This window comes from Dromiciops gliroides, chromosome X (genome assembly GCF_019393635.1).
Source record: "Dromiciops gliroides isolate mDroGli1 chromosome X, mDroGli1.pri, whole genome shotgun sequence".
Lineage (NCBI taxonomy): Eukaryota > Metazoa > Chordata > Mammalia > Microbiotheria > Microbiotheriidae > Dromiciops > Dromiciops gliroides.
Genome location: NC_057867.1, coordinates 33290613 through 33313916, shown reverse-complemented (window position 1 = coordinate 33313916; position 23304 = coordinate 33290613). Strand labels below are relative to the sequence as shown.

At 43.2% G+C, this 23304-nt stretch overlaps 1 protein-coding gene across 2 annotated transcripts in view; it reads left to right on the top strand.

The window, feature by feature from the left end:
- CHIC1 (cysteine rich hydrophobic domain 1) overlaps nt 1–22897 on the top strand; it is a 47956-nt gene extending 25059 nt beyond the window's left edge. Inside the window, exons 3-6 of one of the 2 annotated variants that reach the window (XM_043974339.1) lie at nt 6419–6574; nt 11857–11913; nt 14925–14988; nt 16834–22897. In XM_043974339.1, the coding sequence (XP_043830274.1) occupies nt 6419–6574; nt 11857–11913; nt 14925–14988; nt 16834–16934 (378 nt within the window). In that variant the 3' untranslated portion in view covers nt 16935–22897. The remainder of the gene's footprint in view (nt 1–6418; nt 6575–11856; nt 11914–14924; nt 14989–16833) is intronic. The other variant, XM_043974338.1, reaches the window with a different exon arrangement.
- Nucleotides 22898–23304: the final 407 nt, after the last annotated feature.

Below are 23304 nucleotides of genomic sequence, written 5' to 3'. Positions count from 1 at the left end.
GTGAAGAACATGGTTGTAAAACCTTAAAATGTTATAGAAGTATGAGTTATTATTATTATTATTAAAGCTATTGCTTTGCATTCTTGGGCTCAGATGTTATTTTCTTTTTTTTGTTTGTTTGTTTGTTTTTGGTGAGGCAATTGGGGTTAAGTGACTTGCCCAAGGTCACACAGCCAGCAAGTGTCAAGTGTCTGAGGCTGGATTTGAACTCAGGTCCTCCTGACTCCAGGGCCGGTGTTCTATCCACTGAGCCACCTAACTGCCCCATAGATGTTAGTTTTTTCAATCATATTATTATCCCTGAAAAGTTAAAAATTAACTATAATGTAGCCAGTATATTTCTGCTTAATATATATTTCTCAATGTAAAAAGGATTGTCAATTTCTTGATGATAAGAATAACTGACGTAGTATTTTATGGTTCAAAATATCAAATTATCCAATAGTTTATCTGTTATTATTTTAGGAAAAAACAGCCCTTAGCTTTATTTATCAATTCAATTAGTTTCTTTTTTCAATTTTGTTTCACTCTTCCTTCATTTCCAGAGTTTTTATTTTTCCCTTTATTCAGAGGTTTATAATTTGTTGATTTTTTTAGGTTTTAAAAACATTAGTTTGCAAGCTCAATTAACAGACTTCTTTCTTTTGTTGATGAGAATGTTTAGAGGTAGAATTGTTCCTTAAGGACTACTTTGGCTACATCTCAAAAGTTTTTTAGTTTGTTGTCTCATTGTTATCATTTTCTTTGATAAAATTATTTATTGCTCCTATAATTTGCTCTTTGTTTCTATTTAAATCTGTGGGGGCCAAATTTAATATGGGGAGAGTTAATTGGGTGACTCACCGTAATATTGGAGTCCTGAAAATAATGAGGGACCTCTAGATCCAAAGCTCCCTCCCCTCCAAACTGCCTTTTTACATATTTCTCCCAGGCTAATAAGAAAGGAGCCTAATGGGGCAGCTAGGTGGCGCAGTAGATAAAGTACTGGCCTTGGATCCAGGAGGACCTGAGTTCAAATCCAGCTTCAGACACTTGACACTAGCTGTGTGACCCTGGGCAAGTCACTTAACCCTCATTGCCCCACAAAAAAAAAAAAAAAAGAAAGAAAGGAGCCTTACAGCCTCTTTTCTACAAAAGAATCAGACTTTATTAATGGGAATGAAATACACAGCAAAGGTGAAATTAATAAAGTCAAAGACAAGGGAATAGGGAAAAAGAAAAATGGATAATCCCCCTAAATCTAACCTAAGTCTATACAATCCCCAAACTGGCTTTCAGTTCAGCTAATTCAAAAGAGCAGTTGTTAATTCACCACCTGGGGTCCATAGCTTCAATGGGAAACAAACATCTATGCAGCCAGCGCCCACAGGCCAAACTGCTAAGAAAAAATCTCTGTCCCATCCGCTCCCGCAGCTCACATGACCGGAAAAGAAAGTGCACTCCCCTCAGCGAGTATTTAATCTCCCTCCCCCAAAAGAGGGGGTCCTTCAAATTCGATCGGAGAGTGGTTTCTCCTGCTGACATCAGCAGCATATGTCATTCAGGACAGGCCAGGTGTGGCCCATCTCAATCATTCTGCCAAATTCCATTATTTTACTACAAATTTGAATCATTTCTCTGGATCCTTATCGGTTTTAATTTATTTTTTTGCACTTTAGCCTGTAAGATATGTTTAATTTTTCTTAATTTGTTTATGAGTTATTTATATCTTAGCACATGGTCAGGTTTTTTACAAGTGCCATGCAGAGCTCAGAAATTGGTATATTCCTTATGATTCCCATTCAGTAATCTAGCATATTTAATTTATCAAAAATTCCATTTAGATCCTTAACTTCTCCTTTATTAGATTTTTCCAGATCTGAAAGGGTACACATCAAAATCCCCCAACAGTTAGTGTTTTGTTGTCTGTTTCTTCCTGTGATTAAATTGGCTTTAAAATGGCTTTTTTTTGTAGTTGTGGTAAGATTATTGGAATTTGGCAGACTGATTGGGATGAGCCACACCTGGCCTGCCCTGAGTGATGTGTGCTGCTGATGTCAGCAGGAGAAACCACTCTCCACAGGCAGTTTTGAAGGACCTCCCCTTTTGGGGGAGGGAGAGAAAACGCTCGCTGAGGGGAGCTCAGTCTCTTCCGGAGTGACCTTCTTGCTGGTGGTGCGAGCTGCAGGAGCAGAGGAGTCTTGCGGGCCCTGGCTGTAAAGCTGTTTCCCATTGAAGCTATGGACCCCAGGTGGTGAGTTAACATATGAGCCCTGCTCTTTTGAATTAGCTGAACTGGAAGCCAGTTTTGGGATTGTATAGACTTAGGAGGATTATCAGTATTTCTTTTTTCCCTATTCCCTTGTCTTTGATTTTATTAATTTCACCTTTGCTGTTTATTTTATTCCCATTAATAAAACCTGATTTGTTTGTGAAAAGAGGCTGTTAGGTTCCTTTCTTATTGGCCTGGGGGAAATATCTAAAAAGCCAGTTTGGAGGAGAGGGAGCTTTGGACCTAGAGGTCCCTCATTATTTCCGGGACCCCAATATTATGGTGAGCCACTCAATTAACTCTCCCTATATTAAATTTGGCCCTCACATAGTGATATAATAGATTCCACACCAACCCCTCCTTTTTATTCTTTGTGACAACATAAAGTTGTAAATGTGTTTCTTGTAAATAACATACTTCCACTTTCTATTTTATGGACTAGTTTGTTACATTCATATTCATGGGTATGCTTGTTAGGTTTGTTTTTCTCTTCCTGTTATATATTCCATTCCTTCTCTTTGTCCCCCATGCCTTTCTTTATAAGGAAAAAGAAAGTGGGGAAGGAGAGAATAAAATTACTAACAGTCTGAACTGTTTAATCTCAATCCTTTCCCCCCTCACTCAGCCTCGACCCAGATTACTGGATCTTGCCCACATTTATCTAGTTCCTTTTAAACCCAGATTGGTCACGAAGTCCTTTAAAGTTTATAAAGCACCTTGTCTATTGAGTCTCACAAAACCCTATAATGTAGATGCTTTGGGTATTCATTATTCTCATTTTACAGATGCAGAAAAAGAGACTCCAAGAATTGAAGTGACTTGACCATGGTGATGTAGCTAATAAGTGTTAATGTAGCTAATCAGTAGAGGTGGGATGCAACCCCAGGACTTCCTGATTCCAAGTTTAGTTGTCTTTTCACCTTGCTAAGCGGCTTCCAGGTGACACTGGATGGAAACCACACACAGAAGATAATCTTGCTTTTCCTTCCCTTGAACATCCACAGAGAGACTTCTTAGTGTTCTTGCCATCTAGCTCCCATCCCTCTTTTGGTCTATTCTCAGGAGATAGTAGTGGTTGGAAGCCTAGATGTTGGAGTCATTTTAGGGCCTACAAAACACTTTCCATACATAATAGTTGGGTTTTCCCAGTCCTCTAAGGTAGATAAGATGGATGCTCAGCTACTTATTGCATAGACTCTTGTTTCTTCAAGTGAATCTTGGAAGTATGAAGTGATTGTTGACGCCTCCATAATTATGTTGTTCTCTCTTTGTGACCATATCACTTCCCATGGAGAGAAGACCTTCTGATGTACTTGAAATATTCAATACCCTCTAAACATTTTCTTCTTCAAGCTATATAAACCCATTTTCTCTCTTGGAAACTGTCCGTGTATTACACAAACTTAAAACACATGGTACTATTTAAGTCTCATCATGATTGTCTGGGGTCCTAAAAGCCCTGATGATTGAGCACAGACTTGCTCATGTTCTGATAAAGGGGAAAAGTTGGAAGCCTGGGGAGTGGGCTGCTCTTGGCTGAGGACCAGATAAAGGTTGGACATGCCCAGAAGCAAAGAGAGGCTGGCCACCAGGCAATGGCTCCCTACTGCTGAGGGAGACGGGTAGGGGCGGGGGAGGAAGTTCATGAAGCCTAGAGTCGAAAGGCATGGCAGGAGTATCCAAAAGCACAGCTCTTTTTAAGTAAGTACAATTCAAGTAAGTAGAGTGTTTTCTGATCAACATAATATTACTTAAAATAAAAATTCTACCAAGATTGCTTTTATCCTAATTTGATTTTGACTGTACTTTCTAATTACTACCTAGAATGTTAAAATCACGGTTCCAAAATTTTATATTAAATTGCAGAATTACAGGTCTTCAGCTGCTCTAATGCTTGTATAAATTAAATTGTGTGTGTACATGTATTTGTGTATGTATGGATAAACAATTCCAGATTTTGTGTTTATATCAGAAAATTTGTACTTTCACGAACCTTATTTATTTAATGGACATTTAAACTAAATGTTGCTGAAAATCCATAGATTGTCTCTTTTGAAATTAATTTTTCTTTCCCATTGCAAATAAAGCTTCAAAAGCTCTCACCTGTCACAGCAGCAGGCAGTTGATTTAGTGACAGTGTACCAAACTTTTGTCAAAGCCATTAGTAAGCAAATTGGCTGATGTGAACTAGTAACAAAATTCCCTTCTGATTATTTATATTTTTAATATCCTCTATGACCCTACAATGGCAAATAATGACACGGGGTTCTAAATTCTCTGTTTCTGAAATCCTCTTAATTTATTCTGGGCCTGTAATCTTGATGCTTAGTGGTAGAAAGTAGCAGGTGGTGTGCCAGTGTTTTGAGGGCTGGTAAAAGCCCTTTGACACCAAAATGAGCTTCCTTGATTTGTTTTTTTGTGACTTTCCTTTTCCAAAGGCCTCCTTTCACCACTTGTTAATTTCACAGCTTGGCGTGGGATTTTTTGTGCCCATAACTTACTGACGTTGAAAGAGAATTGGTTATAAAGTCCAGAACAAAGATTTCACCTTGAGGCCACGTGTGGCTATCAGAATATTGCTAACTTGCATGAACCTGAGGCTCCATGCAGATCTAATGAAACCTGTAGTGCCTCCAATTTTTGAATTGCTTCTGTTTGTGTTAGTGGTAAGACCCCAGAGCTTATTGGCAAGAAAAGAAATGATGGGGCAGTTAGGTGGTGCTACAGTGGATAAAGCACCAGCCCTGGATTCAGGAGGACCTGAGTTCAAATCCGGCCTCAGACACTTGACTCTTTACTAGCTGTGTGACCCTGGACAAGTCACTTAACCCTCATTGCCTGCAGAGACAGAGAGAGACAGACACACACACACACAGCTCGAGAGAGCGCATTTGCCTCAGTTTATACATGTGAAATCATACAAAACATTTCCATGTTAGCCAAGTTGGGGAAAAAAAAGTAAAAAGAAAAGAAGTGATTAGAGAAATTTGAGGCCTAGGAATTTAAAACCATCTCATGGTTCATAGGATATAGCTCTTACCTCTAGTCTAACCCAATCATTTTACAGAAGAGAAAATGGAGGCCCACAGAGGGTAGATGACAAGCCCATTTGGCCAGCTTTCAAACCCTGTTGGTTCTCTCTGGGTTCCGGATTCAGGAGCCTTTATCACCCTGCTCCTTTACCACCCAGAACAGCTGCTTCTCACGTGGCACATTAAGAACATTCACGCATTTGATCTTTGGCAAATGCTGTGCACTAATCATAATTATAGCTGGCATCTATCGAACACTTTACAAGACACTGTACTCTCCTGCATTCATCTCATTTGATTATCAGAACAACCCTGTGAGATAAGCAGGGGAACCGTGATCTCCATTTCAGAGATGAGGAAACTGCCAGCCGCTTATAGGCACTGTAAGCTTCATTCAGTTCCCAAAGGAAATTGTGCCTATAGTTGAGCAGCTCTCAGTGATAGCTGGGTTCTGGCCTTCAGAGACGTTCCCCTTTCAGGGTGAAGAAAGATAACATGGTTTGGTACCCTTGCCTCTCCAAAATGAGAAGGTGGTCGGACTTTATCTTTGAGGTCTCTTCCAACTTGGAGCGTGGGACCCTACGGCCCTGTGACTGTCCAGTAGCAGAGTGAAGCCTGAAGCCCCGTCTTATTCTCAGGCTTGCTTGTTTTTCCTCTGTGTCTGGCTGCCTCTCCCCCTGAATATTGAGAGACCACCAAGAGATTGATTTGTTTTTCCAGTTATTACTTCTTTTGCTTTGGCAGTGTCTGGTATATTGACTTAGAATCAGTGAATGCTACCCAAAAGATTGTGATTTGTGAGGCCAAATGGTAAGAGCACAGGCATACGCCCACTTCCTGGGATCTGAAGGGGGTCATTTCATATTATTCTTCACTATAAATATAACTAATGGTTACTTTTCTTCTCCTGGCTTGCTTTTCATCCCTCCATTGTTGGAAGAGTTGACTAACTTCTGGGAAGTTACTTTTTAACGTTTTCTAAAGGTCTTGTCTATCATTATGTGGGAGATGGAAGAGGACACTAGACATATTTGTTTTGCATGTGATCAAAATCATCATGCTGAGCCTTGGTGACAGACTTTGATTTCGGAAGCCGCCATCTGCAAATCATTAAAGAGCACTGCTTCTCCTGCAGGTTGCCCCAGAAGAATTCAAGACCAGCATCGGCCGTGTGAATGGATGCTTGCAAAAGAACCTTCCGGTCAGCGTCAAGTGGCTACTGTGTGGTTGCCTGTGTTGCTGCTGCACCCTAGGGTGCAGCCTGTGGCCTGTGGTTTGTCTTAACAAAAGAGTGAGTACAACTTGTTACAGCACAAGCATGTGTCCACCTTCTGGGCACTCTTGCCCCCCATTTTCAATCCAAAGGGAATAAGCAGTATGGTCGTTTCGTTTGACACGACTGTGGATTTCCTAAAGCACCCTGCTACCAGTGGGAGTTAGTAGTCTCTACAGGCGTGTATTTTTTTTCCAAACATAAGATGGAGATTATGTAAAACAAGCCACCAAACATTTATCAGGTTTCTATTCTGTCCTGGGCATTGGGGATCCAAAGACAAATGAACTAGTCCTTCCATTCAGGAAGATTCCATTCTAGTAGATGTGCACAGGAACATAGATACAAGATAATCCCAAGGGGAAGAGAGCAGTAAGACCTGGGGACCATTGGGAAAGGCCTCCCATTGGAGGTGGCACCTGAGCTGAGTCTTGAGGTGGAAAGGAAGAGTCTGTGCACTCCAGACTTGGTGGATAATGTGTGGCAAGGTGGAGGAATGGAACGTGGCCTGGGGAGTTGAGAGACTAAGCTAGTTTAGCCATAACATTGAGTGTGGAAGGGGAACGATAGGAAATAAGTCCTGCAGTGTATGTTGGAGTCAGATGGTAGAGGGGTTGGAATCAAAGGAGTTGAGACCTGGAAGAGTCCTTAGAGAGCAACCACTCCCACTCCCTTCCCGTTTTTTCAGATGAAAAAAAATCAGACCCAGAGGGGAAGTGACTTGGCCAAGATCACACATGACACATGGCTAGAAATTGCAGTCCAGTTCATGGACTTTTGGTTTGCTGAATCCAGTCTAGGCTGTCTTCTAAGAAATGGGAGATATGTACCCTTTCCCAGGTCTGTGATCTCTCTGCTGCTCTCCACAATGGCTCATAGATCCGTGAGAGTGGCTTAGGGTAGCTAGGTGGCTCAGTGGATGGAGCCCTGGGCCTGGAGTCAGGAAGACTCCTTTTTGTGAGTTCAGATTTGGCCTTGGACACTGGCTGTGTGACCCTGGGCAAGTCACTTCACCCTGTTTGCCTCAGTTTCCTCATCTGTAAAATGAGCTGGAGAAGGAAATAAACCACTCTGGTGTGTCTGCCAGGAAAACCCCAAATGGGGTCATGAAGAACTGGACATGACTGGAAAAGCGACTCAGCAACAATGAGAAGTGGCTTAGCAGTTATGTCCTCCAGTTCTTGCAGTGTTCTAGGACTCATTCCCAGTGTATGGCCTGCTGACATGAACACCAGGGGAATGTTTGTTTATTCTTTTCCGACATATCTTGGCCTTTGCCTCTTGACTAGCTATTGTTTTCCTGTTCTTTCCAATCTGAAGATTCTTCTTGGCAGAGAAAATAGTGTCCCCTTAAGAATGGAGCCACTCCTGCCTTTTCTTGGTCCTTGCTTCATTCTGAGGTCATTCTCTTCCACAGAGAGCAAGGGATGTCATCGGTACAGGAAGCCCCCTCTACCAATGCAGCCTGGCACTTTGCCACTTGGTCTTAGAGGATGACTAGTGCACCGAGAAGTCACCAGGCAACCAGTGTGTCAGAAGAGGGACTTGACCCCAGGCTTTCCTGACCTGGAGGCCCTCGGTGCCATGCCTCTTTGTACAGTTATTTGTTAATTCATGAATTGCCAGGAATAGGTAGTAGTAGTAGTAGTCATCTGTTTTAGCAAACCTTGGAGGCTTGCTCATGCCCTAGATGCCCATCCCAGGAAGAGATCTCCTTGTTGTCAGACCAGCAGAGGGTTGTGCCAGTTCCCCTCAGCAGAGTCACTGGCCACCATTGCTTACTTCTTTCTCCCCGGGCCTTTGTGGGTGAGCTTTCAGCTGAGCTCCACAGCATCCTTCCTTCCAGGACAAGCAGCTGCTTCCTCCCAGACTCCCAGAGTCCAGCCCCTTCTCTTTGAGGAAAGCAGGGACTCTTCTGCTAATCTCCTGGTGTTCCACAGACCTCCTTCCCTCCTCCTCCACGTCACATTCTTTTACCCTCTGGCCTTCGGACCCAGGGCAGGCTTCCTCTCGGCCTCTTCAGAGCCCGTTTCTTTGTTTTTACTTTGAAACTCTTTAGTTTTGTAAAAGGATATCATCATCCCTGAGATTAGGCTGCTCTTTGGGCAGGAATCACAATTCATAGGCTGCGGCAGAAGGACAAGTATGCTGACTCCTTGAGGCTTACAACAAACTTTGCTCCATCACTCCATACTTTCCACCAATGGCAGTCCAAGTTAAACATACTTGGGTCTTCTTTCTTAGCCTGCAGCATAAATGTTACAATATATGAACTTAAGTATTTAGTGACTTAAAATAGAAAGGATCTCAGGATCTATTACTGCTTCTGCTCATTAACATGTGTAAATAGATTTCTTATATTAAATAACTAAGATTTTTATTGAGGACACAATCCCCTTTTAACACGTGGCTCTGGCTGAAAGCCTATTGGCTTTCTCGACCAGCAGCAAGCCTCGGCTGGCTCTTTGCATAAATCTTTAATTCAAGGCAGTGTGGCACAGTGGAAAGGGCACAAAATTTGGAGTCTGAGGATTAGGCTGAGAATTCTGGCTCCACCATGGACTGCCTGGCTGATATTTACCACATCGCTTGTCCTCTCTGAACCTTGGGTTCCTTATCTGTACAATGGAGCTTGGACTGCATGCCCTCTGAGGGCCCTTTGAGCTCCAAGTCAGTTAGCCTGTGATTGTCTGATTGCAGAAATTTCAGTTTACTCAAAAAGAACATTTGTGATGGTAGATCAGTTTCTAGACCACGTCATGTCACCTCTTCTTAACTTGTCTTCATTTATCATGACTAAATGAGAAGGGAGGGATGGAAGGAAGAAGGAGGGAAAGAAAGAGATACAGAGACAGACACAGAGAGGATGTGTGTTCATTTACATATGCAGACAGATGGAGGAAAGATGCTGCAATTGACCCTTAAAGTATAGACAAGCTGATCTGTCTCTGGTTCTGTTTGCATGGTGAAAGTCCAAAAAGAAAGGAAAAAATCCCTAGCATCAGCTATAAATAAACCCCAAATAACTTGTTAGTGCATGGATAACCTCGGGGCCCCCATTTTCCTTTTCAGTCTTTCAAATGAGAGACAAATAGTTCTGCCTGGAGTTAAGTATGTTCTAGACAATCATAACACGGTGTGGCCCTCCAGTCATGCCTTACAAAGCATATCTCATCCTTCTGGGAAGAGATAGTCAGAAGATAGAAGCTGATGCCAGGACCTTTTGTGCTAATGAGAGGCGGCTTGGACTCCTGACTCCATCAGTCATCCAGTACTTGGTAAGCACCTACTGTGTGCTGGCTGCTGAAGCCATCTACTGTGGCTGGGACAAAGAAGGAAATAGTTTATTCTCCTAAGGAGCTTGTATGTGTGTGTGTATAGATGTAAATAATAGAAATGTATATACAGCATAGATATAAAGTGAATAAATGCATGTAGATCTCCACACGTATGCACCTGGGTGTACACAGCATTTGAATATGAGGTGGTTTGGGAGGGAAGACGCTGAGGAGTTGTAAGGCTCAGGAATGCCTTCATGTGGAAGATGCTTTCTAAGCAGCACCATAAAGAAAGCCAGGTGGGGCAGCTAGGTGGCGCAGTGGATCAGTCACCAGCCCTGGATTCAGGAGGACCTGACACTTCAGACACTTGACACTTACTAGCTGTGTGACCCTGGGCAAGTCACTTAACCCTCATTGCCCTGCCAAAAAAAAGAGTCAAGGATGATTCTGAGGTTGCAAACCTAGGTAACTGGACAGATGGGGGTGCCCTAGACAGAAATAGGGAAGTCTACATGTGTTGAGTTTTCGATGTCTGCAGGACATTCAGTTGTAGCTATCCTAGAGTTGGTAATAGGAGACTGGAGTTCGGGACTAAAGGCATAGATCTGGGCGTCATCGACAATAGGCATAATTATTGAGCCCACAGGGACCCTATGAAATCACTAAGAAAAAGAGAAGAGGAGGCACCAGAAGAGAGCGTTGGGGGATGTTTGCAGTTAGTGCGCGTTTCAGCAAAGGAAACTGACCAAGAAGGGATGAGCTACTCCAAAGAGGGCATCACAGGAAGGGGTGGCCTATGATGTTTGAATGCTTCTGAGAGGTCATGAAGGATGAAGACTTAGAAAAGACCATCAGGTTTAGCACTGAAGATAACCTTGGTAACTTTGGAGAGAGCAGTTGGAAGATGAGGTCAGAAGTCAGACTGTTGAGGGTTTTGAAGTGAGCAGGAGAAGAGGAAGCAGCCATATATATGTGTGGAGTTTGTTGTGAAGGCAAGGCAAACTCGAGGGGATGATAGCAAAGGCTTGGGGGGACCCGAGCATGTCTGTAGGCAGTAGAAAGGGAGCCATTGGGTAGGGAGAGATTGGAGAGGAGAAAGACAGAAGGGATGATTGAACCGGCAAGTTCTTCTCTCTGCTGTCCTGATCCAATAAAGGAGAGAGCAGAGGAGAATGCCAGGGCCTTTTGAGGCATAAGGCATGTTTAGTGCAGAGGGGATTCTTTGGCAGGTACAACAGGTTGGTCTCAGTGGCCCCTGAGGCCCCTTCCAACTCTGAGCTTCCGCGATACTTTTTTTATTCTAGCACTCTTGCCAAATCTCTCCATTTTCCTAAATGGAAATTAAGGGAATGTGACTGCATTCCCTCACCCCCGCCCCCCCATGGATCATCCCCTCCATCATTCATGTCTTTCCCTCTCACTATTAGTTTCCCAGTGGCTGTGTTTTGCCCACTCCTTTCCTTTGGCATCATGCTCCTTCCCAGGTAGGAAGCCCTTCTCGAGGGAAGTTGGTTAGTGTGGCACGCTAGATGCCTATTAGAGATATAGTCATATTCAGAGATGCATAGATAATAATCTTGGATTTGTTCTTTTCTAAAGATTTGTTTGTTACATTTGTAACACTTGGTTAAGTTTTTATGATGGCCCTGAGAACCAAGCGAGTGCATTTGGGTTTATGATTGACCCATTTGGATGCATTTCTTTTTGAGAAGGTAGCACAGAGCTCTTTCATGTAAATATTATCTTCCTGGAGCTTTACCAAATAGAACCAAATATATTAGCCTGTGTTGGAGTTGTCGTTTTTCCTGACTTAGAAATTATGGGAGGGGGCAAGGATAATGGGATGAAAGGAATAATGGGTTCTTATAGACAGGTAGAAAACATTAAATAATGTCATTTCCTAGGTGGAGTAAGATGTGTGTAAACCATATTCTAAAAAGCTATTGGCTCTTTTTGCCTCCCTCTCCCCCCCCCCCCTCTCTCTCTCTCCTTCTCCTCCTCCTCCTCCTCCTCCTCTAGACACGAAGGTCAATTCAGAAGTTGTTGGAATGGGAAAATAACAGATTATACCACAAGGTAAGAAATGTCAAGTGGGATTTTTAACCAAAGCTTCATGTTCCTGTAAACCCTTACTGGTTCCATTCAAATACACTTTTGGTAGCTAGATGTATTTCTACTCAAACCTATTTGTAAAGGACTCACAATTTAACCACACTGGGTTTTGCCCTTTATTTTTCAAAAATCGTCACTTCTCTTAATGGTTAAGTTACTTACGGTTCTCACCCACCCCAATTGTAAATGTCACCTCTTTCAATACTGAAAAATGTGGTGTCTTGTGGTTTCCAGAATGTAAGCCTCTTCTTAGTGTATTGCCAAGCATTCTGTATAGAAGAACTTCTGAGCTTTAGGTGCAAAGAGAAGTACAGACAAGACCTGATACCTGTCCTCGTGGAGCTTTGAGTCTAGTAGAGGAATAAAACCTCAACACTGAAATGGCTAACATTATGGAAGTGCATTAGAGAAGTAAAAAACCAGGGCAACCAGGTGGCACAGTGGATAAAGCACCAGCCTTGGGTTCAGGAGGACCTGAGTTCAAATTTGACCTCAGGCACTTGACACTAGCTGTGTGACCCTCATTGTCCTGCAAAAAACAAAAAAAAGAGAGAAGTAAAAAACCAAGTGCTCTGAGACAGTTGGGGGTGGGGTGGGGTGGATTGGGGTGGGAGGGGAGGGTGGAGGTGAGGAGTGGAGGTGAGGTGTGGAGGTGAGGTGAGGGGGCGGTCATTACCAACATGATAGAATTGGGAAAACTTCCCCTCCTCCCTCCAATGTCCTACTTCCACTGTGCACTCTGGGCTGCCTGCTCCTTAATTAACAAACTTGCTTTCATCTTAAACCTTTTTCTTTCTCACTCCTTCCATCTTATGGCACCCCCTGACACCTGACTTCCTTCTGATGATGTAGTATCCATTGCTACCCTTTACAGGACTGATTGACTTTTCACTCAGCACCTCTCCCCACTTCACTCTAGATGGTCATAATGTGACACATGGTCATGGGTCCTTGCTTTCCCTTGCTACTTCAGACTTTCTCTACCAATATCATTCAGCCTCCTTACTTCCTTTGAGTTTCATGATACTCAAATTTCTCTCCCAGTCTATGTCCTCATAACCATTATCTGTCAACCCCTAGGACTTTCTCCTACTTACCTCAGTGACTTTAGTCCCTGGTCCATAATCTTTCTACTCTACTCAAACTCCTGTGCTTGTACAGGATACTCAACATGGCATCCTCAAAGTCCTTTATTTTCCCATTCCTCAGTCAACTCAGTTCCCTTTGTCTGCTTTTCTCAGACACCTCGTCTACACTGGGATGGCGTTGTCATCACCCCCAAGTATTCATAAACTCTGAAATTCCCTTATTTGATGATAATCTCTTGTCATTCTACCTCTGTCGGCCTCATAGCTTCTTACTCTGTTCTTTGTCCTCACTGTCATCTCAGTCTTTTCCCTGGCCATCACCCCTACACTGGCTACACTCTTCTCTCTTTTCTATCTTGACCTCTTGGTAAATTAATTTCCACTTTACAATATTCTCTGCACTTGACTCTTTCTTCCTTGTCCTGTTGCCTTCCTAAACCTCAGCATTGGAGTACTCCCACTGTCTGCCCCCTTCATTTCTATTTACATGTAAATCTATGCCAACTATGCCCACAGCCCATTTTAAAAAATATGTTGATAACAATATTTTATTGTAATTGGTTTCCTTTCTAATTCTATGCATTTTACTTTATGCATTTAACTATGTTATTTTGAGAAGAGGTCCATAAATTTAACCAGACAGGATCCATGACACAAAAATGATGCCTTAAGTTTTGAACACAGGTCTTCCTGAGTCCAGGCCCAGCTCTCTGTCTGTGTCTATTCTCTTTCCTGAGTTCTGGTCCTGAGTCCCCAACTACCAACCACCCCACATAGCCAGTCTTTCAATCTTGTCTCTACAGTCACAATTTTTCTTCTCTTTGTCCCATTTTCTCCACTCCCACAGCCATAGCATCAGTGCATACTCCCATCAGCTCATGCCTAGACAATCGAGATAGCTTTTGCTTGGTCTTCCTGCCTCAGATTTCTTCCCATTCCATTCCATCTTTCCCTCAGCTTTCCTAAACTATAGATCTCACCCTCTACTCATGTTGTTTCCCCCCATTAAAATGTCACCAACCTTCCCCTGGACTATTTCAGTAACCCCATAATTGGGTTCCCTGCTTCAGGTTTCAGTTCACTCAGCTGCCAAAGTGTTTTTCCTAAAGCATCGGTTTGATCATGTGAAACCTCTCCCTCACTCCCACCATAGATTCCAGTGGCTCCATCCTACCTCCATTTCATACTCAGCCCTTTACAACCTGGCCCCTTGCTATCTTTCCAGTTTTTGTAGCCTTTCCTTTCCTCTATGTACTGTATGATCCAGCTAAACTGGCCTTCTTGCCGCTCCTCAAACATGACATTCCATCTCTTCCTTTTGTGTCTTTGTTCTGGTTGTCCCCTCCCCCCAACCTGGAATTGGCTCCTGCCTTCTAGATCCCACCCTTACAGTTGGCTTTTCCCATTTCCCCTCACTACTAGTGCCTTCCCTCCAAGTATACTATTTATCTTGTATGTGCGTGGCTATTTGCGTATGGTCTCCCCCACTGGACTATGAGCTCTTTGAGGCCAGGTTGCCCAATGTCTGGAACATAGTAAGTGCTTCTTGAATGACTAGAGGGGAGGTCCTTTGAGTTGGACTGCAAAGGATGGGGAGGAAGCCGGTGGTTTATTTGGAGGGTGGGGTGGCGATGTGATGGCCACTGGGGATGAGAACCCAGCTACAGAGTCAAGAGGGTACAGTTCACATCTGTGGGATGGCTAGTAGCTCATTGTGGCAGGAAGAGGGGAGTAGAATGAGTTAAGGATGGAAACGTAGAGTGCTACATTATGGAGGGCCCTGCAAGCTGGGCAGAGGAGTTTTAACTTAGGGAGGTCTAAGGCATCCTTGAAGATTTTTGAGGAGAAGGGAACTGATATCATCTTTAACCAATTTTCTTTTCATAGCTTGGTCTGCACTGGAAGTTGAGTAAAAGGAAATGTGAAAGTAGTAATATGGTGGAGTATGTAAGTATGTATAAGAATATGCCTTTTCCCATTACTTTGACCGTGTCCATTCTAAAATGTGTAATTCAGCAGGTGTTATTGTTGGCAACCCCATTTTTTGACTTTGTTCTGCCCTTTTGGCTTTATGGATAATAACAACATAATTATCCAGAAGGCTACAACCAATCATTAGGCCTTAGAAAAATCTCTGCCGGTACAAACAATATTGCACCAGTTTAATCCTCTTGTGAAACATTCACAAACCATAGCAACAAAGTCAATGTGATGGCAACAGCTGCTGCTGCATGACGCAGAATTTGGGAATGACACCTTGTGGAAACATGCATGAAAAATACCAATCGGACTTGAAGTCTTCGTGAAGGGGGGCCCTCTCTTCTTTTGGCTACCTAGCTCTGATTAAAGGGAAAGCAGATTGTGGCTTGTGTTTTGGACTTGAAGATGGGCTTAAGTGTTCTTAATTCATAAACCACTGATCCCCACATATGGTCAACCTGAGAAATGCTAGTGTCAGTTACATAGAGAAGGAAGAGCCATTTAACTCCATTTGGGGTATCATGTTTCCTATGTCCAGAACAGCAAATGGCTTTCATTCAGTGGATGTTTTAATAAAAATCTATTTTTACGAGGACTTCAAGTTGAATTATGAAAAGGTGTGGTAGAGGGAAAAAAAAAAAAAGGACCACTGGCCACAAAGTGTAGAGTCCTGGGTCTGGGAGCCCGTTCTGCAGTTGCTAGCTCGTGTCACCTTGGACATTGCACTTCTCTGGGCTCCACCAGTTCCCTCTTCTGTAAAATTTGGATGTTGGACTAGAAGGAATTCTGGACCTCTTTTCTGTTATAGGCCCGTTGGGAAGTCTGGGAAAGCCTGTGGCCCCCTTCTCAAAATCTGGGTTTTAGAGGAGTAAAATAACATATATGGGCTTAGAAAGCCAACCAAAACCCCTATGCTCCCTGGTCTCTGAAGTTCCTTCCAACTCCTTCCAATTTCGTGATCTTTCCCTCTCTCTTCCTTGAGGCCCTTTGAACAAAAACACCCATGGTCACAGATTCAGGATGAGACTTCACCTAGAATCACAACTCCCCAGACTAGTATCTTGGCCTTTATTATTTCCTTGTCATACCTCCTATTCAGATTGGGGATTGACCCATTTGAATCTTCATTTAAGAAAAGACTAAGATTCCCCAAACTATTCTTTCCTGTAAAAAGCACATTTTCTCCTCCTTGTCAAAAGATAGCCAGCCAGGGGCAGCTAGGTGGCACAGTGGATAGAGCACCAGCCCTGGAGTCAGGAGGACCTGAGTTCAAATCCAGCCTTAGACACTTAACACTTACCAACTGTGTGACCCTGGGCAAGTCACTTAACCCCAATTGCCTCACTTAAAAAAAAAAAAAAAGCTAGCCAGCCCCTTACAGAAGAGCCGTGATGCCGTTCAAGGTGCTGTTTTAATGAGTATAAACAAATACCTAGTTAAACAATTAAGACTTTTTGTACTGGCAGAGTTTCAGAATGTTAGAATTGTGAGGGGCCTGACAAACTGTCCAGTCTAGCCAACCCTCTCACTGGACAGGTGAGAAAACTGCAATCTGGAGAGGCAGGGGCAGGGAGGGGGGTGAGGACAGTTTGGTATGGGCCCTCGCCACTGTACCACATGTGTGCACCTAAGGGGATGGTCATTGATTTTACTATTTAGAGCCAAACTCATTCGTGCAAGACCATTTTGAATAGATTCTGGTTTGTATCACAGTTATGGCTGAGTCCAAAGTATGCTCCCAGAGCAAGCGAGGATAGATGTCAATGTTTAAATGGAAATCATTTTGTCACCATGTTCTTTTTTGGTTGTTTTGCAGGTAATCCTAATAGAATTCCTACCAAAGTATCCCATATTCCGACCCGACTAAAGCATCACAGTGCGATCACTTTCACATTACCTGTCATTTTCTACCCTTAGTGCCTTGTTAGATGATTTTGGAAAGGAGATGGTCTATTTTGTTGCGTTCAGAAATGTTATAATGCTAGCTAGAATAGTCTCCTTACTCAGTTATTTTTGTTGGTTTGAGAAGAAAGCAATTTGCACATTTTTCCCCTGTTAAAATGAGATTTGTGTTTTGCACTCAGAGTTTTTAACATGAACAATAGTTTCCACTAAGGATCTAACATCAGTGCTGATTTAAAAACAAACAGAGCTTGTTCTGAGCATGCTGCCTTTGAATTTGTATACCCCTTGTCTCTTTCTCAATATGTTTCATTTGTCTAGGACATTCTTTCCAAGCACTGTGTTCCCATAAACCCTTACAGATAAGCTTTTGGAAACTAGAGCTCATTTTACTCTACCCTGCTTGCAGAGGGCATGCAATCAATAGCACTGGTTTGGGCCTGCACTTTGCAAAATCATCTCCTACGTTAGGGAGTTGGCTCCTTAAGCCCTAACTTAGGACTTGTATATATTGCCTCTTTGCTTAATCTAAACTGTGATATGCCATGGTTTCCAGAATGTAAAACTGCTTTTACTGCTTTGCCAATGAGTCTGCATAGATTTGTAAACTCGGAATGCCATTTGTAAGCATCCCCTTGATTGTACAGACCTGTATATGCCAGCTTATGGCGAAGCCATAACAAATTGTCTTGGGATCGTTCAAGTGTCGACCTAAGTTGTCTGTTGTAACAAGTAGACTTCAAATGCATAACTGTACTGATATTCTGCAACAAAAACCTTAGTTGGGAAAGGCTGGACTACATGTTTACACGCTCACACTTGCACACACACAGAATACACACGTCCCTGTGCCGTCCAGGACATTTTGCAGCCCCTTTCTAACTCTCCCCTCCTCCTAGATTCCCTTCCCCAAATGACATCAGCTATACCCCCGCCTCCCCCTCTGCATTTATTTCCCATACCAGAAAAAAAGAAAACAAAATGTCATGTCCTCCCCTCTACTGGTGGTACCTCAGAACAGCGACTGGGGGAGTTGGGAAGGCACCATGGTAAACCACTGACCACTCCTCTCTGGACTTTGAGTGTTCTGCTTAGCCTGAAATCGACAGGCTGCAGTTTAGGGTCAGTGAGTTGATTCAGGACATTTTTTCCCAAGCTCCCCCGAACCAGAAATTAAAAAGTTTTCTAATAGCAGTGATTCAAGGCATGGATTTAGCTAGAGCTCTTTGGAGCTTCTGCATTCACCATGTAAGGGTACCCACTTGTGGTATCTGTCACAGTTCACTGTGAGAGGAGGGAACCCTGTTCGCCAGCTCTTCTGAAGTTTAAATATGGGGAAGCCCCGATCAAGTCAATAGGGATGCATAGGGAGCTGCACATTGATAAAGTATGAGCATCTAGAATCGAGCAGCTTTCTTTGGTCCATGGTGTTCGTATAACAGGGACCATCAGCAGCCCTCGAGGCCCGCTTTCTGTTAGAAACTATAACAGGCCAAGATTTTGGTATCCAGCTGTTCTCATGTTACAAAGATTTTGTTCAGACACTCTCCTTCTTTTACTTTCAGCTCCATTCTCTTCCCTTTTCCCCTCAAAAAAGCAAAAACAAAAACTTAATATACTTCTGTGTGCCTGCTAATAATTATGTGTTTGCCTGCTGCAAAATCCGAGGTTCATTTGCCAAGGTAGTAAGGTGGACACCTCTGGAAATTCACCTAACGTATTTTGTTTCCCTACAGAGGTTAGGGAAAGTGATATCTGGGGTTTCATTCCCAACCAGCATAATCCAAATGACGCTTTTTTAGACTGTGACATTTGAATACCAAAAATTGGTTTCCAGCCTAGCGTGAAATGTCTGGTTCTCATTAATATAATAATAGCTGTTGAGTGTTAACCCCACAAGTCTCATTTTCCTTGAGGAATTGAAATGTGGTCAGTCCCTTTGGCTGTCATGTCTATAAATTCCCCTTGGTTTTGTCTGAAAAACGACAATGAGTTTGGAATTGTTTCCATGAAACTTGAAGCACATATATGTAGATAACCCGGAGCAGAAGTTATTCAGGGTGAGGAAGGGGTGGTGAGTGTGGGCAGCAGAGTCTTGTACTGGCACCTAGAGAGTTAATTGTACTTGTTTTTTCTAATGCTGCTGCTGTTCATTACATTAGAATTGACTGCTGGGTTCATCTCATTTGGTCAAGTTCGCCAGACACTACCCACCCAGTTTTCTCTCTAACTCACGCTCTCTCTAGCTCGCTCACGCACTGCACTCTCGCTCTTGCTCATTCTCTAGCTCTCGCTCTCGCTCTTTCTCTCGCTTTTGTGTTTGCTTCTACTTTACAATGATTTTTCTTTTGAGGAGGCAGACAAAAAGCTAGGTGTAGTTGGGTATTTGGGGGATTTTGTCTTCTTTTCGATGGCGTTGTCATGATGGCTTATTGATTGACGATGGCAGCTTTTTGTTGCTCCTCCAGAGCGAGCTTCTTGTCTAGCTTCAGAACCCAACTTTCCTTGATTCCACCAGGATCTGGCCTTTGGCTTTGTCACATGTTTTGTCAAAGATGGGGCCAGACTGAAGGAAATTCTAAAGGAGCTGCCTGCCCATGCAGCTAGCTGCTCTTTTCACAAAACAGTGAGGAGAAAGGACAAAGTGATGTTGGGTTAGGTGGAGTCTGCAGGTGCCCAAGAGGCCTTGTGATATTTGTCCTTTTCCAAGCTCATCTTTCCTATCTTCTCTTCTTGCCCTCCTGTCACATGTCTTTTCCAAATCCCTCTCTCTTTTCTCCCTTGGATAACCCCTTCTCCACTTTGAAACTAGTTGAGGCTACAGCCATCATTTGTGCTTCTCTGCTCAATGAGATGCATGTCTTCATGGACAGTGATAGTAGGATGGATGGTTGTCCTTGCCCCTGGCCCTGGGTGGACAGTTTGGTACACCTGGTTCTGTTTCAGTTTTGGTAGAATGGACACCATTTATATGGTTTTGCTAACCATTACAGGCAAGTGTTCATTCATTCCATGGTTCTACTTCTCCCTGTCCTCCCGTCCTTCTCTCCCAGTGCAAACATAAGAGTCCAGTAGTAGAGGTAGTAAAGGTGTTGTTGGAAAAGTACCTTGTCTATCTTGAATAAAGATATTAGGATAAAGTTGGGGGCGAGGGAGGAGAAGCAAAATGAGTCGGTCGATAGGACTGTATACAAATAAGCTAAAAAAATCACTCTCCTCAAATAGCTATAAGCCATCTGACGATTATTTTTTTCTTGCTGTTCTTTGTCCTTTTTTGTTTGTTTGATTTTCTGTTTTTTTTTTCTTGTCTGTTCTTTGGGAGGCTTTTCGAGGGGCAAATTCAGTCATATGGTGAATGTTGGTGTCAGAAAGTATTGGCAATTCCCTAATGTTGGCCCTTCACTCGAGGAAGTTTCTTTTCCATGTTGCCCCATAAACCAGTGTTCAGGTTAATTCTTGAGCATGGAAAAGGGGCATTTCACTTCCTTTTGGAAGAAAGAGAAGCCCTGGGAAATTGAGACTTGTGTGAGTGACCCCCAACAAGTCATTTGTGGATACATTGTCCCGCTCTTCAAGCAATAACTCCCACTGTTGTTGGTTGTGATCAGCAATCTTTGCCATTTCTGCCGAGCCGTGTTTGAGGTCCAAGGGGTGTTTTTCCCCCAATGAAAAAGGCTGTAACATTTGTAAGTTTATGAAAATAGTTTTTACTTTTCCCAGTTCTTAATGCTTTTATTTTGTTTACAAGTTTAAAAAAGCCACTTAAAATCACTACTTGAGCTTAAAATCATAAAAGCGTGTTGTTTTGAGACTGTACTGTACTGTAATCTGCCTGGGCCAGGTCAGGGAGAGGCAGAACTTCATCCCCAGCTGGCTAATTGGAGCACTTTGACCCGTGGGACTATTTGATAATTTAAGTTTCAGGTGCAGAAACTTCCCCCCCCCCAGGGGCCCCAGGGCCTCTGATGGCTTGGCAGGCAGGTGTCTTTTGGCCTTTATCAAGGACTGTGATGGATTGTAAGGTTCCTTCTCCACAGAGAAGGAAATGGCTGCTTGGTATCTGTGCCCTGCAAATGAAAGGGAAGGAAGTCTTGATGTTCTTCTCTCTCATTTTCTGTCTCCTGACTCTGAGCACACACTTGCGATTTTGTTGGTTCCAGTCCCCCCCCCCCCCCCGCCAGTTCATGGGAAATTCGGGAGTGGGACACTTCATCCTGAATTCTTACCCTTCACCACGCCAACCATCACCACTACTACCTGGGTCCTCCATAATTCTGCCACTGATAGCATCAATTCTCAATGCCTTACACTTAGTATAGTAGACCCTCGGGAGATTTGGTGATCAACTAGGTGTATAGTGGCTGCTGCACATTTAGATGGCAAAGACCTGAGGAAACTGAAGTTCCTCTCCATCCCCTTCTCTCTTCCCCTTCACCCTGGGCCCTTCCCTAGTGGTAAGCACTAATACCTCTTCTAAAGGGGCCCCGTCACCAGGGATGGGCTAAGGCCCTGAGAGGCTCTGGCTCCTTGAGTCTGTGGGTTCTGAATGTACAGCTGCCAACTGCTATCCAGGCAAGAATCCCAACTATGATGACAAGGGCACATGGGGGGGGGAGGGAAGCCCCTTTGGACATTTTACAGGGTAAGGATTTCACATCTTAGCATCTGGCTCACTTTTTCAAAGAGCCACACCCTGCAGATCTATGGGAATGAGACAGATGCTAGAGACATGGAAAGTCTAGTGATTCCTGGCTGAGTTATCTTCAACAAGTGACTTCATTCCTCTGTACCTCATGCCCTTGTAGGATAACAAATCCGGACCTACCTCACAGGGGAATTGAGGCTCATTTCATACCTTTGTGTTCTGGATGACTCCTGATGGACATTCGGAATGGCACTGTTGTGCATAGTTCGGCAGTGGTCCCTTTAGATCCACCTTTGGTTTATCAGTCCAATCACACGAGATGAATGCCGCAGCTCTGAGATTCTCTATGTCTGTGGCTTTCTCCCTGTTAGACAAACATTTGTGGTTTGGGAGTTCAAATACTCTTACGTGTCCGTATTATCCTTCCCCTTGTTATTAGACTTGGTCGGGTGACAGAAACGCCCTTCGATTTTAAACACACAGAATTGATTGTCTCACCCTTTCTGCAGGTTTTAAGTGTTGTCTCAGATGACAGACTCTTGGTCTGTTTTTGCCGCACTGGGAATGTATTGTAGCTTCGGGTTAGCATTTGCTTCTGCTTGAGACAGAAATATTTCAACTACTTCGTTTAGTGTATATATAAAATATTGCAGATGTTGAGAATGTTACACTGTTATGCTCCAGCACGGGACTCTGAATTCCCAAATATCTTTAACTAAGGTCAGTTCAGCTTGGGAATTTCCTATAAACAGCAACTTAAAGCAATAACGTCTCAAGTGTTATTTGTGTGCTCATCGTTTCTGTTTATTTTTTTCTTAAAAATGATTTTAACCTTGGTTTTACTTCTCACCTCCCCAATAAATCATGTAAGCGTTTTGAAGTAGATGAAGCTTTTGAACTAATTATCAATGTTTTAAATTAAGTGTAAGCTCCAAGCTCACTTGGCAGCCCAAGTCATTTACCAAACAGAAGCATCAGAGGATTCCAAGGGGTTTCCTGGAACTACGACGAACTGCAAGGCCAAAAAGCCAGAGGAGCCATTTCACAAGACTCTTTGTGCTTTGTGGCTTTACCGGCGGAGAATGCTAATCATTTCTATCCAGACCAAGAATCCTCCTGGATCTTCAAATATTAACAGAAGCCGTCGAATTCTATCTTTCCCTCCTGTAGAATGTAGACCCCCCTCCCCCCCCCCCCGGAAGAACTCTTCTTATATAGCTGTGCCAAAACTGAAGAGACACGCTTTTATAAAACTTTCAGTGCTGCTTTTTGTCTTTGTTCGTTTGTCAGATGTAAAATTGATTATCTCAGGATTGCAAAATTAAAGGCAAGTGCAAACCAATGATAAGTCATTTCAAGTCCTGGATTTTTTTTTGGGGGGGCGTCTTTCCCTCCCCTCTATCCTAATCCATACAAAGTAGATACTAGAGGCTCTCATCTCCAACTTTAATTTTGCGTGTCACCAATCCCCTGGGAGTCTCTGATGGATTCATGCCTGATATTGGCTCTTGGGTACTTTGAGTTGTGTATGTGCTTTGGAACTCATCCAAGAAGGGAGGTGATTTCAGATGATTTTGTTCTTGACCTAGAACACTACCTCTTCACTGTGGAATTAAAAAGGAAAGACAAACAACCTGGTGCAAGTAGACCTGGTTGAACATAAAACTGAAATGCTGGTGCTTTGTTGAAAGGGGGGGACCTGCCCTTCTAGGGAGCCTGGTGCTCCACAGTGGGTGTATG